Source organism: Brassica rapa, chromosome A04, assembly GCF_000309985.2.
Source record: "Brassica rapa cultivar Chiifu-401-42 chromosome A04, CAAS_Brap_v3.01, whole genome shotgun sequence".
NCBI lineage: Eukaryota > Viridiplantae > Streptophyta > Magnoliopsida > Brassicales > Brassicaceae > Brassica > Brassica rapa.
The window spans coordinates 7663019-7681390 of record NC_024798.2 but is presented as its reverse complement, the minus strand read 5'-3'; the positions used below and the strand labels follow the sequence as shown (position 1 = coordinate 7681390).

At 36.5% G+C, this 18372-nt stretch overlaps 2 protein-coding genes and 1 long non-coding RNA gene across 4 annotated transcripts; 2 read left to right on the top strand and 1 right to left on the bottom strand.

Annotated features, from left to right (window-relative positions):
* Positions 1 to 3035: 3035 nt before the first annotated feature.
* LOC117133451 lies at positions 3036 to 5630 on the bottom strand. Its single transcript, XR_004457233.1, has 2 exons — positions 5489 to 5630; positions 3036 to 5409 (listed from the first exon to the last, which is right to left on the bottom strand). It is a non-coding gene; the product is annotated as an uncharacterized LOC117133451 (long non-coding RNA).
* A 181-nt stretch (positions 5631 to 5811) lies between these two features.
* LOC103849186 (DNA-binding protein SMUBP-2) lies at positions 5812 to 10052 on the top strand. Its single transcript, XM_009125997.3, has 7 exons — positions 5812 to 6749; positions 6830 to 7138; positions 7215 to 7498; positions 7655 to 8686; positions 9043 to 9211; positions 9319 to 9476; positions 9571 to 10052. Exons 1-7 carry the CDS (start codon positions 6056 to 6058, stop codon positions 9811 to 9813), a joined length of 2889 nt encoding a protein of 962 aa, XP_009124245.2. The 5' UTR covers positions 5812 to 6055; the 3' UTR covers positions 9814 to 10052.
* Positions 10053 to 10289: 237 nt separating this feature from the next.
* On the top strand, positions 10290 to 16589 carry LOC103849187 (receptor-like cytosolic serine/threonine-protein kinase RBK2). Of its 2 annotated transcripts, XR_004457232.1 has the most exons (8): positions 10290 to 12325; positions 12823 to 13074; positions 13158 to 13312; positions 13400 to 13479; positions 13578 to 13713; positions 13790 to 13939; positions 14011 to 15689; positions 15745 to 16589. XR_004457232.1 is itself a non-coding variant. In XM_009125999.3 (7 exons), the coding sequence occupies exons 1-7, from the start codon at positions 11992 to 11994 to the stop codon at positions 14119 to 14121; spliced, it is 1218 nt and encodes a 405-aa protein (XP_009124247.1). In that variant the 5' UTR covers positions 10290 to 11991; the 3' UTR covers positions 14122 to 16589. The 2 variants fall into 2 exon arrangements, 1 of the variants encoding a protein (XP_009124247.1); XM_009125999.3 differs by having other exon boundaries at positions 14011 to 16589.
* The last annotated feature ends 1783 nt before the right edge of the window (positions 16590 to 18372 follow it).

The following is an 18372-nucleotide window of genomic DNA, read 5'->3' as shown; positions in this document are numbered from 1 at the left end:
TGATACGATTCTTCAGAAATGGCAGAGGAATAGAATGACACGTAACCGGTCTCTAAAACTAAGATTTTCCATTTCAATAGCACATTTTCCATAGGATATTCCATTTCAAAGAGAACTAAACTTGTTTTATCGCAAAAGGGACTTTTCATTCCATAATCACTATCCTCCTTCCGCAGTAAATATATGAGTACGACGAACCGAAATCAGTTCAAACCTAAATCAATTCTTTTACCTCAGCTTACCAGATCGGGCATGCAACAGAAACAATAGGTTAGATTTATAACTTAGAATAGGCTAGGGCTGAATCTATTCCAAATATAGGAAATAACATTGAAATAATATAATTTGTGGCACAAAACAAATAACTTACAATATTGCAACAAATCTCAACCTAATCGCCGATATGAAGGAGATGAAACACTGGTGATCGTTCACACGATCACACTTACAAACTATTCTCGCAACCAATTTCACAAGCAGATATTATTTTCCCTTTGCAACACACTTCGAGGAGTCAAAGAAACGTATAAGATGCCGACAATGGCGACTGTGGAGAGAAATTCAGTGGGTTGGAAAAGGGTGAGCAAACCGTCGACGACAACCTTTCACTTTCTCAAAAGTTACGAAAACAAGTTAAAAGAGATATTGTGATGCTAATAGCACCACGACTTACTTTCAACAGTCACTACAAGAAAACACAACTATAGCGACAAAAATTAACGAGGAAATTTAATCCTCGTAAATTTAAGTCGACTTTACGAATATCTTATGAGGAAATTTAAAATCAATGTTAGTTCGTCGTAAAATAACGACAAAACGATTTCCTCATAAAAACTACGTAACATAACTTGGTTTTTACGAGGAAAAATGGTTTCCTCGTAAACTCGACGTAACAATAGCGTCTACTTTACAAGGAAATATTTTACGAGGACTTAACAACAAAATTTTGAATCCACCAACTTTGTAGTTGTAACACATTTTTTTTGTTTTGGCTACCTAACTAAATTTCGTCGTAAATTTCTAGTAAAATTTCAACAACCAAAATTTAAAATTTCCTATAAATATGGACGTTTGAACATCATTTTAAACACACCAACAAAAAAAAATGTCGGGCTCCGGGAATATTTTCGAGTTGCGGAGGTAGATGTATATGCACAGAGATGCTAACGGGAGAGTGACGAAAGAATACCTCGAAAGGCTGGAGACATTTATGCATCAAGCAGATTCCACACCGCTTGCCCAAGAAAGCGGTAAGATGTTCTGTCCTTGTCGGAAATGCAACAATTCAAAATTGGCAAATCGTGAAAATGTTTGGAAACATTTAATAAATAGAGGTTTCACGCTAAATTACTATATTTGGTTTCAACATGGAGAATGTTATAATTATGCGAATGAAGCTAGTAGTAGTAATAGCAATTTTCAGAAAGAACTAGTTGATCATCATTTGCATAATGAACATAGTTGCCATCAGGAGAAGCAGATGGTAGATTATGATAGGGTTCATGATATGGTAGCTGATGCATTCGTAGCTCATGATGAAGATGAAGAACCTAACATAGATGCAAAAAAGTTTTATGAAATGTTAGATACTGCGAATCAGCCACTTTATTGTGGTTGTAAAGAATGTCTCTCTAAATTGTCGTCGGCTGCTAGAATGATGAATATTAAAACTGATCACAATCTACTTGAAAGTTGCATGAATGAATGGGCAGACTTGTTTAAAGACTATTTGCTGGAAGATAATGTGTCTGCTGATTTTTATTATGAGATTCAGAAACTGGTTTATAGTCTTGGGTTACCTTCGGAGATGATAGACGTTTGCATCAACAATTGCATGATCTACTGAAGAGATGATGAGAAGTTAGAAGAATGTCAATTCTGCAAGAAACCACGGTTCAAGCCGCAAGAACGATGACGTAATATGGTACCGTACCAAAGGATGTTGTACCTACCAATTAAAGACAGATTGAAAAGATTGTACCAATCTGAGCAGACTGCCGGAAGGATGAGATGGCATGCCGAGCATACTCAGACGGATGGTGAGATGACTCATCCATCAGATGCAAGAGCCTAGAAATATTTTAACAAAGTACATCCGAAATTCGCAAGCAATAGCCGAAATGTGTATCTCGGATTATGCACAGATGGATTTAGTCCATTCGGAATGTCAGGAAGACAATATTCATTGTGGTCAGTCTTTCTTACGCCATACAACCTGCCACCGGAGATGTGTATGCAACGGGAGTTGCTATTCTTGACCATATTAATACCTGGTCCGAACCATCGAAAAAGTCTCTAGAAGTTTTCCTACAACCACTGATAAAATAGTTGAAGGATTTGTGGTCAACAGGGTGAGGACGTATGACTGCTCAACGAAAACAAATTTTACGATGCGAGTGATGCTTTTGTGGACCATAAGTGACTTTCCTTCCTATGGGATGTTTTCTGGATGGACTACACATGAGAGATTAGCTTGTCCATATTGTAATGGAACGACATATGCGTTTCAACTGAAGAATGGTAGGAAGACAAATTGGTTCGATTGTCACCGTCGATTTCTTCCCATTGACCATTCGTACCGAAGAAACAAGAAAATATTTAGGCACAAAAGGGTTGTGAGAGACCCTCCTCCTCCATATCTAACTGGAGAACAAATTGAAGCGCAAATCGATTACTATGGAGCAAAACAGTTCGTTGTGGTGGCAATTGGCATGTCCCTGGTAATATGCCTGATTTTTTACGGTGTTCAGCACTACTGGCACAAGAAAAGTATATTTTGGGAGTTGCCATATTGGAAGGATCTTCTTCTGCACCACAACCTTGATGTGATGCATATAGAGAATAATTTCTTTGAGAACATCATGAATACAATATTGAATGTCCCAGGGATGACAAAAGACAACATAAAATCGAGGTTGGACTTCTCCGAGCCACATCCAAATTGGAAAAGACGCCGATCTACGTTAGAAAGATGTGGTTCAAAATTTTTGCTGTAAGTTACTATTAATTAATTATATATACTTTAATGTTTTATGATTTAGATTTTTTAATTTTTTAAAACTAATTATTAATTTAATTTTTTCTGTTACAGAAAAAATACTATTGGTCCATGGGGGTCAATGAGAAGGTGAAGAAAGAGTTTAACGCAAAGACGAAAGCTCGCTTGTTGGACACGGTCTCTAACTAGAAGGGTGATTGGATCGTGAAGGGGTATGAACGTTGTAAACCCTCTGAGCTCACCACGGAGGTGTGGGATGGCCTCATCTGTTATTGGCGGGATCCTGACTCCATTAGAGTCGCCGAATCTTGCTCTCCCCCCCCTCGTCAGATGGTAGATGAGCACGGCCACGGGCCGATGCTTCACTCTACGGGTCAAAAACTCCACGCCGGTGTCCGTCTGGATATGGTAATTAAATATTTAATTTTATTAATTATATATATATATATATATTCTAACTTTCTTAAATGTTTTTTAGGCCAAAGAGACGAGAGAACCCATAAGAACAAGGCGGGCCAATTTCTAGATGCTAGGTCCGAGCAGATCTTCAACGACTTGGTTGGTCGGGTTGAAGACCGCCAGGCCCAGCTGACCGAGGAGTCCACCGACGGATTACCTGTCACCTTATCCACACTTGAAGTGGATAGGATTTACGAGGAGGTAATTTTTTAAATTTTTTTTTTTTTATTATTCATTTAATTTAACTTTAACTTTTAACTAACAATATTTATTTTTTGTTTTTAAGGCTGTTCCTAAGAAAAATGGACATACGTTGGGGATTGGTTCCATCAACGATGTTCCGAGAGCGACATTGTCTTATGGTTAGAGACGGGATGATGAAGTCACTCAGCTGCGTAACGATTTGGACTCGACGCGATCTTCGTTCACATCTCGTATGAGTGGAGTTGAGGGCTTCTTGGACGTTGTAGTGGCCACAAATCTGGAATGGGAGTCCTTGTTGAGGAACATGCGACGACAAAATCCCATTCGAAGCGAGTCATCCGGCACACATGACGAGGCGGATGTAGAGAGGAGGAGTGAGGAATTCTACCGGGCGATGAACGATCCTTAGTTCTTTTTTTTTTCTTTTCGTTGGTTGTATTATAAATTCAAAACTTATTTATGTATAAAATATCGAAGTAAATTCATAGCTAAATTACGACTACATTACGTGGAAAGTGTACGAGAAAGTTACGAGGAAAACGTTTACGTCAACACTACGAGAAAAGTTTAACGAGTATTTTACGTGGAAGGGTTTACGTGTAATTTACGAGAAGTTACTTTCGAGGTATTTACGAGGAAATGTAGCGTCCTCCTTACGGGGAAAGGTTACATGGTTTTTATGACGAATACTTTTCTTCACCGTAAGACGAAATGTGTTTCTCGCTAGTTTACGAGGAAATATGCGTTACGACGAATGAATAACGACGAAACTTGTTTTTTCGCTAATTCCTCGTAAAACTTACTATGAGTTTTGCCGTCGTTAATCTTGTGTTTTCTTGTAGTACATTTTCAAATTAAGAATTTTTAATTTTCTTTTCGGTAGGTTTAGTCGGTTGGGGTTAGGGACAAAACATCAATATTACATAAAATTGTATCGGTATATAGAAAAACTAGGATAATTATCAAACTAATTATGCATTATTGTAGCGTTATACAGCCTAATTTTCCTTATTTAAATCATATAAACCTTTTTTCTTTTTACACAGCACAAAATCTCACTTTCTCCCCAAAAAAACATATCCTATTTCTTTTTATTCCATAAATTTTCATTTTTCATTTAAATTACCAGGTTTTTTTGTCAAAACTATAAAATTTTATTTTTCGCTAAAATCACAATTTAAGTTTTATTGTCAAAACTGTGAATTTGTTTTGTTATATTCACAAAAATGTCTTTCCATAATTACATTTTAATAAAGATTTTCAATTTATTTTTAAAATTTAATACTTTATAAACATTAATAAATTATATGTTATATTAATAATTATATCAAATTATATATTTAAAATTATATATTTAGTTTTGGATATACGTATATTTGTAAGTTAGAATAGAGCAGAAATCTGGCTCTATTTTTTTAGTATTTGTAATTTTCTACGTTTTTAACAAGATTTATTTTTAATATTTGGTTTGCTTGTATATCGACTTTTTGGATTGAATTGAAAAAAATAGTGAAACAAATTAAAATTAACGGATAAAATGCCCGCCTTTGATCTGAAATTATTTTGTTTAATTACAGCAAGGCAATTAGCTTGACACGCCGTGTTTCGTTATTACATGGACGACATGGCAAAAGCTCGGTCTCCAGGGTTGATCCTCCAATTTTGTTCAATCTTGCCACGGCCATGTTTCGACCACCACGTATGCGTCCGATTAACCGGCTAAGCTTCCTTGGTGTTTTTGAAGTCAACTAAAATCAAATCCAAAAGTGGAGGATATTCAAATAATGATATATTATCCATAAATAAATCTTTTGAAATTTCTAATACATTATTCGCGGGGTATGCTTCGTTGTCTGCCACATCGTCTCTTTTGCTACAGGCTACAACACACCTCATTATTGAGGACTAAAACTGTTTACTAGTATTAAATTAATATACCTTTCGAAATCTTCTAAACCGTGACCACTCAATGCAAAAAGGGGAACAATTGCGAAAGCTAAAGCTACGGGGTCTCTAAAGAAGAATCAGAAAAGAAAAGGGGCAAGAACAAATGACTGGGCAGTAACTAAACACGTCGCTAGGCCACAAGAATCAATTCTCACCAATCACAACTCTCGACTACAATCTCTCATCACGACTCTCCGCTGAGTTGGAGTCTCAAAATCAAATTCCGTTTACCAATTTTCAAACTAAAAAATAAAATAAAAAAAAACTCAGAGAGCCTCAAGTTTCAGCTTGCGGCTAAGATTAAAAGTCATCATCAACAATTTGAGAGAGATTCGTGTCTTTTTAATATCTGAAACCCTTCCCTCTATAGCGCTCCACACGAAGATTTTCTTTTCTTGCGTGTTTTTTCTCGGGAAAGGGAGAAAAAAAAACCTCCGGGAAAATCTGATGGACGCAGCTTCAAGTTTTCTGTGCAGAAGCATTCGGATTCCCTCGACGGCGTTCACCTTCACTCGACCGCCGGTGAGTTACGTCTGTCTCGTCTCCGATAAGAGAGACGGCGTTCGCGTTTCCCCGACGCGGAAGGTCTTTTGCAGCGGCGGTTCTAGTGCGACGAAGAGGAAGCCTCGCAGGAAAAGTAACGTTTCCGATAAACTTAGGCCTAGGAAAGTGGAGAAGAGGAAGGATACTGAATCTGTGAGTGTTAGCAGTGAAACTTGTGTTGTCGAGGAACCGAAGGAGAAGGGTAAAGAGCTGAGTCTCCGCGCTTTGAATCAAAACGGTGATCCCTTGGGGCGGAGAGATCTAGGGAGGAACGTGGTGAAGTGGATTAGCCAAGCCATGAAGGCGATGGCCTCTGACTTGGCAAACGCGGAGGTTCAGGGTGAGTTCTGGGAGCTAAGGCAGAACGCTGGTTCGGGTTTGACGTTTGTGATTCAGGCTCAGCCCTATCTCAACGCCATTCCTATGCCACTCGGCCTTGAGGTCATCTGTATGAAGGCTTGCACCCATTATCCTACCTTGTTCGATCATTTCCAGAGGGAGTTGCGTGATGTTCTCCAAGACCTGGAGAGCAAGAACGTCTTGGAGAATTGGAAGGAGACTCAGTCTTGGAAGCTGCTCAAGGAGATAGCTAATTCAGGTTTTCTTTCTTTTGGCTTTTATTTTCTTGGCTCTCTTATTGGTTTGTCTAAAGTGGAGATTTTTTTGGGTGTTGTGCAGCTCAGCATAGAGAGGTTGCTCGCAAAGCTCATCAACCAAAGCCTGTTGCTGGAGTTTTTGGGATGGACTCAGAGAAGGTGAAGGCTATACAAGCAAGGATTGATGAGTTCACCAGCCGCATGTCGCAGTTACTTCAAGTGGAACGAGATACGGAGCTGGAGGTTACACAGGAGGAACTAGATGTTATCCCTACTCCTGATGAGAGCTCGGATTCCTCCAAACCGATCGAGTTCTTGGTTAGGCACGGTGAAGCTCCGCAGGAACTTTGTGACACTATTTGCAACTTGTATGCAGTTAGTACCTCCACAGGTTAGTTCTTTCTTTGTTGTAATTTGTTCTCTTTCAGTTTCCAAAAAATATGTTGTAAAATTTAATCAATATGCAGGGCTCGGAGGTATGCACTTGGTGTTGTTTAAGGTTGGGGGCAACCATCGTCTACCTCCTACAACACTTTCCCCTGGTGACATGGTTTGCATAAGAATTTGTGACAGTAAGGGTGCTGGAGCAACTTCTTGTACGCAGGGGTTTGTTCACAACCTTGGAGATGATGGGTGCAGCATTGGCGTGGCTCTAGAATCTCGTCATGGAGATCCTACTTTCTCCAAGCTCTTTGGAAAGAGTGTCAGAATTGATCGTATTCATGGGTTGGCCGATGCTCTCACTTATGAGGTATATTTTTTTGTAGAGTTTAATCCCAGTAATTTTCATCTTTACGACATTCAAAGATGCTTATCATGGCCTTTTATTGCAAGTGTTTGCTCAAATGTCGATTGTTCACATTACTATTTCTTTCTGCAACTCGCTTATTGTAATCTTCGGTTGCAGCGTAACTGTGAAGCCCTAATGCTTCTGCAGAAGAATGGGCTGCAGAAGAAAAATCCATCAATTTCTGTAGTGGCGACATTATTTGGGGACGGGGAAGATATCACATGGCTGGAGCAGAATGATTATGTAGACTGGAGTGAAGCGGAGTTGAGTGATGAGCCAGTGGGAAAGTTATTCGACGATTCCCAACGGAGAGCCATAGCGCTGGGAGTAAACAAAAAGAGACCGGTTATGATAGTTCAAGGACCTCCTGGTACTGGAAAGACTGGAATGCTCAAGGAGGTCATCACCCTAGCTGTTCAGCAGGGAGAAAGAGTACTTGTAACAGCACCTACTAATGCAGCTGTTGACAACATGGTCGAGAAGCTCTCACATCTTGGGCTAAACATTGTCCGAGTCGGAAATCCTGCAAGAATATCATCCGCTGTTGCTTCGAAGTCTCTGGGGGAAATTGTGAACTCCAAGCTCGCAAGCTTTCGGGCAGAACTGGAAAGGAAGAAGTCAGATTTAAGAAAAGATCTTCGGCAATGCCTGAGGGATGATTCTCTTGCTGCTGGTATTCGACAGCTTTTGAAACAGCTTGGAAAGGCGTTGAAGAAGAAGGAAAAAGAAACTGTGAAGGAAATTCTATCAAATGCCCAGGTTGTTTTCGCCACTAACATTGGAGCAGCTGATCCTTTGATTAGGAGGTTGGAAACATTTGATTTGGTTGTTATAGATGAAGCTGGTCAGTCTATCGAGCCTTCATGCTGGATTCCAATATTGCAAGGGAAACGTTGCATTCTTGCTGGTGATCCATGCCAATTAGCACCAGTTGTTCTATCACGTAAAGCTTTAGAAGATGGGCTTGGTGTATCCTTACTGGAACGAGCTGCATCTTTACATGATGGGCTTCTTTCGACAAAGTTAACAACTCAGTATCGTATGAATGATGTAATCGCTGGCTGGGCATCAAAGGAGATGTATGGTGGATGGTTGAAATCTGCTCCAAGTGTGGCCTCTCATCTGCTTATCGATTCTCCTTTTGTGAAGGTACTTCTTCTTACTGTTTGATTAGTTTTCTTATTTATTTGATGGCAACATGGCATGCAATCACACATATGTATACTTGTATACTTGTTCTACTGAAACATTACATGATTTCTTTAGCAAGTCCGTTGTTTTGTGTGTTTATGATACTATCTTTGCTTGTGGTTAAAAGTAGAGCTGCTCTTGAGCTTGCGAAAGATGATTCGCGTCTTCTTTTGTTTGGTGATTAGAAATAAACCAATAGTGTCGAAAAGTAGCTTACCTTTGGCAGTCTAATAGACTGCAACAGGACGCACTATGGTAACCCCATGACACTTAAGGGTTTAACACCATCTTTCTTTTTTTTCCACCTACTGCAGCCTACTTGGATAACGCAATGCCCGCTGCTTCTCCTCGACACAAGAATGCCATATGGGAGTTTGTCGATGGGTTGCGAGGAGCGTCTAGATCCAGCTGGTACAGGCTCATTATACAATGAAGGAGAAGCAGATATTGTGGTTAATCACGTCATCTCGTTGATTTATGCAGGTGAGTAGTATATTTTCAGTTAGTTGTAAATTAGAAGAAACAAGCCATAGTTTGGAGACTCACGCATGTTTAAGCTCGAAATCCTAATAAATTCCAAATGATTGTAGGGGTTAGTCCAATGGCTATAGCCGTTCAATCCCCATATGTTGCTCAGGTGCAGCTTCTCAGAGAAAGGCTGGATGATTTTCCAGTTGCTGATGGAGTTGAGGTCGCAACCATTGACAGCTTTCAAGGACGGGAGGCTGATGCAGTGATCATATCAATGGTACACTATTACCTTCTGTAGCATTGCATACCTTTTTATTTTATTTTGCCAAGTGGAAAGAAGATTCATGTAGTTGGTTGCTGCTTTTGTGTAGGTACGGTCCAACAACCTAGGTGCAGTGGGATTCCTAGGGGATAGCAGAAGGATGAACGTAGCCATAACAAGAGCCCGGAAGCACGTGGCGGTGGTATGTGATAGCTCAACAATCTGCCACAACACATTCCTTGCAAGGCTGTTGCGTCACATACGCTACTTCGGAAGAGTGAAACATGCGGACCCAGGTAGCTTGGGTGGTTCAGGACTAGGCTTGGACCCGATGTTGCCTTACCTTGGCTAAACTCCGCCAAACATACAATGTAAGTACTACCAACAACAAGAAAACCAAAAACTTCTTTTCTCTCTCTCTCTCTCTATCTTGGTGTAATATGTTTCCATGGCGAGTTGTTCCTTGTACAGGAAAAGATTTGTTATCAGTTGTCGTTACCACAGAAAGTAATCTGTATATGAAAAGACAGAAATATTCATGTATATTTTATACAATTGGTGTGGCGTCATATTTTACCACATATCCACTAAGTTCTCTGTTCTGGTCTGGTAAAACAAACACAATTAAACAGTTTTTGATTACTGTTCTATATTCCAAATCATTTTAGTTAATAGTTATTAAAGAAAATGGTTAAGTCGCTCGTAGATTATTGGGGAGTGTAACAAACAAGAAATCAAAGAGTTGTCGTTATAATTGTGCTTTGATTTGGTCGTGAAGTAAAGTTTTTCTTGATTATATGTAACACGTAACAACTAATGACAGTCAATTGATTATTTAGTTTATATATTAAATATATCTTCTTCTTGAAGAGAAAAAAAAAATCCTTAATTACTCTATAATGATTACAGTTTGGTAGATATGATGTTATTAGTGCTATTATAATACACATCTCTGGAGATTGGTGGATCTACAAGGTATTACTCGAAGCCAATCATTATCATATATTTGTATACATGTTATACGAATAACGTTTGGTGGTTCAGTAGTACTATTATATAAGAAAGCGATGGTTGATTTGTACCTAAAGTGATAGTTTACACCATTTATCCTGTCTCACTTTCTCGTCCAGCAGAATATATATATTGAGTTTCTCCTCTCTCATGGTATGCTCTCCTGTTTTTCTTATTCTTTTAGATTCTGCATTTCTTTTTTTTATTTGGGTTGATTGTCATTTTCTTGTTTCATTCTTTTATTGAATTATTTTCTTAGAAGATTTTGTTGGTTGAAGGCTAGTCTTTCTTCTGTTCTTGGCTATTGCTTTCTTTTTCTACATTTGTATGATAATACCTGACTACTGTAGTCAACTTGTTTTGATATGTGCACAACTTGCAGAGTTAATGTTGATATGCTCCTTATACAAAATGTTTTGGTTCGAATAAGCCCATATGATTTCGTTTCACATTGTACTGTGATTTTTCTTGTGATTCACTAACTCCCAATGTTTTTTTTTTGCCATTTTCCATGCTCCAAAATTTTCTTTAATAAGATTTGTCTTATTTCTCATTCATATTGTGAAAGGGTTTATTTGGGTATACACCAAAATAATCTTATTGGTTTATAAGTTCAGTAAAGAGTGTCTTTAATTTGAGACCTAGAATCATTTATAGTAAAATGGCAATTGGATGTTAAACATGAATCTTTAGAAAATATTTAAAAATTTCGTGTTATTGAACTTATGATTTTAAAATATATTAAAAATGTTTCAATGAAAATGTTTCAGTTAGTGAATAATAATAAAATATTGTGATCTAAGATGTTGTGGTAGAGATTTTTAGTTAAAAGGATAAAAAATGAATATTTAATCTTTTTAGATGATATATTTAGTGGTGTTAGTAGGAACTGAATTTTGAATGATTTGTAAAAATTTTATTCTGTTGTTATTAGTTTATTGATTTTAACAATCTAGTGTTACTAGTTTGATGATTATTTAATTACAGATAAAATCTACTATTATCTAAAAAGTTTGATCTTTAATGATTCAATTATGATGTCACTGGAACTTGAATTATAAAAAATTTAATTCCTAACAGAATATTTTCTTAGATTTTATAAATATGCAAAACCCTTTGCAGTTCTTTATAAACTTAACAAAATTAGAATCTCTTAGGATCAATACTTTATGTAAGTTAAACTTCCACTAACACCTTTTAAGTGTTTTTATATTTAAACGTTTTACATATTTAGTCCTTGTTTACAACATATTCAACCCTTTTTACGTATCTAACTTTTTTCTTGTCTCTCTCTCTCTTTGATATTTCATATTTAACTTTGCTTGCAAAATTCCCATGTTCGATTTTCTATTCTTTTATTTAAAATAAAGGAGAGAGAGAAAGAAAAAAAGACTTTCATGTTTTCGCGGAAAACAAAAACAAAAAATCGCCGCTTCAAGTTTCAAAATAAATGCTGAAAGTGAGTTGTGTGTCTGTCTAAATTCAAAACCGCTTTTGTCACCTTCCTCAGAGCATAACGATGCTGAAAGTTCCTGATTCTTCTTCACCCACCGGAGTTCTCGAAGAATTCTTCAGAACCGAAGAATTTGAAAGCTCCGAGGCCGCGAAGAACCCTTCCTCTTCTCGTTTCCGCAGAATCGTTGAGCTTCTAAGAAGCACATCGAAAAAATCGCTGGAGAATCTGAAGATTCCGTTTCACAACAATGCCATTAAGAGCTCTCTGAGGAGATGCACTAGCTTGAGGGACAATCTCAGATTCGGATCCTCCAACGATGCTCATTTTCTTGTACACTCTCCTCGAAGAATCTTCACTTTCTCTGAGCTCAAGATTGCTACAAACAATTTCGCTTTCGGTAAGTATCAAATCCGAAATCTCAACATGGCTTTGTCTGATTGTTTTGTTTGTTGCAATTCGGTTTAGTATCGGTTTGATAAAATTCGTACTGTTGATTTTCTAGTTTACTTGGTTTAGCAGACTTTTTTTTTGTTTACTTGGTTTACTACTAAACTTTAAAGTAAACCAGTGAATCAAAGTTGTCATGTCTAAGGGTTTGAATGGTAACCAAGGGAACGAAGAGAAACACTGCATTCCTTAATGTTCCTCAAAAATGTTACCATTCGTGATAAATATTTTTTCCAGGAATCCTTATTCCTTATCGTTCCCAAAATTTTATTTTTATTCATTTTTTTCCTAATCATTTCTAATGTTCTTTGGTGGTTACCAGTCACACCCTAAATGTTTTATGATTTGAATTGTTAATAAAATCATTTTTTTGTTGAACATATAGTTGAACTGACCAAACTAAAGAAGATTTGTCGTGTAATAATAGCAATATTTTCTTCTGGGCAGAGAATCTAATTGGGAAAGGAGGTTATGCTGAAGTGTACAAGGGGAGGTTGTCAAATGGACAAATGGTAGCTATAAAACGGCTGATGCGGGGAAATAGCGAGGAGATCATTGGAGACTTTCTATCAGAGATGGGCATAATGGCACATGTTAACCATTCAAACATTGCCAAGCTTTTGGGCTATGGTGTCCAAGGTGGAATGCATCTTGTTCTTGAGTTATCACCTCATGGGAGCTTAGCTTCTATGCTTTACAGTAAACTCTCTTCCTCCATCACTCTTGCATGCATGCCTTTATGATTATCATCCAAATTAGAGAACATTGTTTGATTGATATAGGCTCCAAGGAGAAGATGAATTGGAGCATCAGGTACAAGATTGCATTGGGAGTTGCAGAGGGTCTCGTCTATCTTCACAGAGGATGTCACAGGAGAATCATTCACAGAGATATTAAGGCCGCAAACATTCTTCTCACTCATGATTTTTCGCCTCAGGTACGGTATATGTATGATGCATTGGAAGAAGACAAAACATATCTTTAATTGGTTCTTTGCCTCTTATGAAATGTCTTGGGATTTTAGATATGCGATTTTGGGCTTGCAAAGTGGCTACCTGAACACTGGACGCACCATATTGTTTCCAAGTTTGAAGGCACGTTCGGGTAAGACTACGTACGCATTAAGCATATACTTCCTTGGATAATTGTTTTCTTTTTTTTTTCGTTTACCAAGCAAGTCTCAGAGATGGATTTTGTTTCAGATATCTTGCTCCTGAGTACTTAACTCACGGGATAGTAGACGAGAAGACTGATGTATTCGCCTTGGGTGTTCTCTTACTCGAACTTGTTACTGGACGGCGAGCTCTCGACTACTCCAAGCAAAGTCTTGTTCTATGGGTTAGTTCTATAAAAACAAGACACCCGTGACTGAAACTCCACTTCTGTACTTAGTTGCTTTTATATTTCTTCCCAGGCTAAACCATTGATGAAGAAGAACAAAATTAGAGAGCTGATCGATCCATCTCTGGTGAGTGACTATGATTGGAGGCAGATTAAACTTGTGCTTCTGGCTGCTTCGTTATCAATCCAACAGTCATCAATAGAGAGGCCTGGGATGAGTCAGGTAGCTAACAAATATTTCTTGTGTAACAAGTAAAGTTAATCACCTTTGTTTTGATCTTGTCTTAAAATTAGGTCGTTGAGATCCTCAAAGGCAACCTGAACGACCTCAAGTGCATCATGAAATGCAAAGTTCCCTTTTATCGGAAAGCTTTCAGGGATGAACACATCTCAAGTGCATCTTGAAATGCAAAGTTCCCTTTTATCGGAAAGCTTTCAGGGATGAACACATCAAGAGATATTCATAAAATTATATCTTGGAGAGTGGAAATAGATAAAATACAACTAAAGGGGAAAGAAGAAAAAGTTTAAAAGGGGGGGAGAGGAAGGGGGAGTGTACATCATTTTGAGGGATAAAAAATAAGTATTATACAAATTACTTGTGAAGAATAAGATTTAAATGACAGTGACATTGTATATATATTTTCCATATAGATTACTGCATTAATGACTATTATTGCGTTATACGTGAGTCGGGCGATCAGGTCTTCGTAGAATATATATTCAGAATTGCGTTATACGTGAGTCGGGCGATCAGTATGAGCCTAGCAAGTTAATGAAAAATCGGAGATTGATGACTAATTTTAAGGCCTTTTTAGTTATATGAGTAAATAGTACACATTATGATACGTGGTCTGTGGGTAGAGTAGATTATGTATTGTCTTTTTTAATGTTTTCTTTTAGTGAATGGCAAAACCGTAAATAAATTTTCTTCTTCTTTTAGTTGTCGATTAAGTTTTCTGCATTTCTACCATGGCCTATAACAGAGATCTGACATTTCTCACTCAAATGTTGTTTTTTTTTCTTATTGTTTCTTCATAAAATATGTAGATTTAACATCCAATTTTCAATTTCAAGCATTTAAACCCTAAAAAAATTGTTTTTTTTTGTGAAACCGATTTATTAATTGAACGATTAAGATGAAATCACCTCGGTTGACCTCCGCCAAGTGCTCCAACCGAGCGCTCCAACGCTGCATAATCAGCCTATGTGTCCGCGTTTTCGAACATGGTATATATATAGCTGGGGTGGGGAGATGGCTTACATATGAAAATAAGCATTATACAAATCATTTGTTAAGAATAAGATTTTAATGACAGTGACATCGTGTATATAATTTTAATATAGATTACTGCATAAAGTAGTGACTATTATTTGTGAATTTTGTTTATTTATTCAATATATACAAAAGTATGACGAGGAGGCAAATACATAATCTTGTGAGAAACAAATTTCCGTAGAATATATGTATAGCTGGGGGTGGGATATATATATAATCTTGTGAGAAACAAATTTTCGTAGAATATATTTCTAAATGGACAACCATCATAAATTTTTGTTCTGTTTTAACAATTTTCCCTTACTGAATAAAATGACTATTATTTGTGAATTCTGTTTATTTATTCAATATATACAACAATATAATGAGGAAGCAAATGCATAATCTTGTGAGAAACATGTCTCCGTAGAATATATATAGTTATTTTCTTAAATTTCTCTTCATATTAAACACTCCACTCATTCATCCTATTTACAATATGATTATCGTGAATTTAGTATATATATTGAATATATACAAATATGAATAAACAAATGCATGACTGTTGGCAGAGTCGGGCCAGATAAAAAATAAGTATTATACAAATTACTTGTGAAGAATAAGATTTAAATGACAGTGACATTGTGTATATATTTTCCATATAGATTACTGCATTAATGACTATTATTGCGTTTTACGTGAGTCGGGCGATCAGGTCTTCGTAGAATATATATATTCAGAATTGCGTTATACATAAGTCGGGCGATCAGTATGAGCCTAGCGAGTTAATGAAAAATCGGAGATTGATGATTAATTTTAAGGTCTTTTTAGTTATATGAGTAAATATATGTGTATATAGAAATTTATTTTCAAAATAGTACACATTATGATACGTGGTCTGTGGGTAGAGTAGATTATGTATTGTCTTTTTTAATGTTTTCTTTTAGTGAATGGAAAAAACTTAAATAAATTTTCTTCTTCTTCTTCTAGTTGTCGATTAAGTTTTCTGCATTTCTACCATGGCCTATAACAGAGATCTGACATTTCTCACTCAAATGTTGTTTTTTTTTTCTTATTTTTTCTTCATAAAATATGTAGATTTCACATCCAATTTTCAACTTCAAGCATTTAAACCCTAAAAAAAATTGTTTTTTTTGTGAAACCGATTTATTAATTGAACGATTAAGATGAAATCACCTCGGTTGACCTCCACCAAGCGCTCCAACCGAGCGCTCCAATGCTGCATAATCAGCCTATGTGTCCGCGTTTTCGAACATGGTATATATATATAGCTGGGGTGGGGAGATGGCTTACATATGAAAATAAGCATTATACAAATCATTTGTTAAGAATAAGATTTTAATGACAGTGACATCGTGTATATAATTTTAATATAGATTACTGCATAGAGTAGTGACTATTATTTGTGAATTTTGTTTATTTATTCAATATATACAAAAGTATGACGAGGAGGCAAATACATAATCTTATGAGAAACAAATTTCCGTATAATATATATATATATATATATATATATATATATAGCTATAGCTGGGGGTGGGATATATATATAATCTTGTGAGAAACAAATTTTCGTAGAATATATTTCCAAATGGACAACCATCATAAATTTTTGTTCTGTTTTAACAATTTTCCCAAAAGAGAAATTGGTGCAAACAACTTGTCAAGAATAAGATACTAATGACAATGACATCATATATATACTTTTTATATAGATTACTGAATAAAATGACTATTATTTGTGAATTCTGTTTATTTATTCAATATATACAACAATATAATGAGGAAGCAAATGCATAATCTTGTGAGAAACATGTCTCCGTAGAATATATATAGTTATTTTCTTAAATTTCTCTTCATATTGAACACTCCACTCATTCATCCTATTTACAATTTGATTATCATGAATTTAGTATATTTATTGAATATATACAAATATGAATAAACAAATGCATGACTGCTGGCAGAGTCGGGCCAGACAACTGTAGGTCGAGAAGCACAATTTTTTCGCCCTTATAAATTATTATGTTGTTAGCTCAAATCAAACAACACACCTTGACTAACTCAACATGTGTGCATAACCAGCAGTGCTATTTAATCAAACATCACACCTTGACTAACTTAATATGTGTGCATAACCAGCAGTGTTATTTAATCGAATAACGCACCTTGACTACCTCAACATGTGTGCCTAACCAGCAGTGCTATTTAGCTCAACACTTTGATAGAAATCCTTATTCGTGGATAATCTTATATCTCTGTAAAGCCAGGAACGATAAACTATTCAGAGGAGTTGACAGAGACCCTTTGGTGCTGATCAAACACAAAGAGGGGAATGCCAAGCTCGGTATTCAGCAAATGCAGTTGCATCTACAGCGACACAACCTCCAGATAATATTGATTCACAAGTTATATATGCTTACAAAACTTATGTTTGGTGGATGGTTCTTTGACTTCGGCAGCACATTTAGTGGCTGTGGATGAGTTTTGAGAGACATGTCATGCCAAATCCGACTAATGAGTACAAGAAACCAAAGAAGAAAGGAGTGTTCTTTGCATTCGGAGCTCGAAGCACTTGCTTGGACAAATGCCCGATCACTCTATCTGCCAAGAAATTTGGAATGGACTGCAAGGACGTTCTTGCGATGATTAAGAAGCCTAAAGTGTGGCCAAACTTCTCAACAGAGTTGAAGGAGATAGAGGATTTGCAACAAATATTACACAATTTCAGGATTTTCTATATCCCTCGAGGGCAAAACGATATTGCTGATTCTTTATCTAGGACTATTAGAGCTTTTCATATAAAACTTTATTTTGTTGATTGTTCTATTCCAATCTGACTTCCAATTTGATTTCTAAGACCACTTCATGTTTGAGTAATATAATGAGCTTTTCATTTAAGTAAAAAAAATCTTTATGAGAAACAATACAACTTTTCAAAGGACAAACAACATATTAAATAAGGTGTTTGGGTCAATAGGTTGTGCGTATGGTTAGATTAGGGGTGTCAATTCAAACTACAGCCTGAAATTCAGTCTGGTGAAAATACTTTCATTGAGGTTATTCCAACATGAGATTATCTACTTAATTAACATTCAAGCATGAGTATCTAAAAATCATAAAGAAACTCAGCCCATAATATCTTAAACATAATTTATAGTAATTATATTTCATAATATTTTGAGAACTCCTTCATCTGATACTTTTTGTTGTCATAATAATTCAAACAATATATCACAAGTCAAAGGACATTGCAACAACCAAAACTAAAATAAAAGTGGACACCAATAGGCACCAAGAAAAAGAAAACCCAGAGAGTAGGATAAAGAAAATATAGTATGAGACTTTCAAAGCCGAGCAAAAGCTCAGGGGAATCC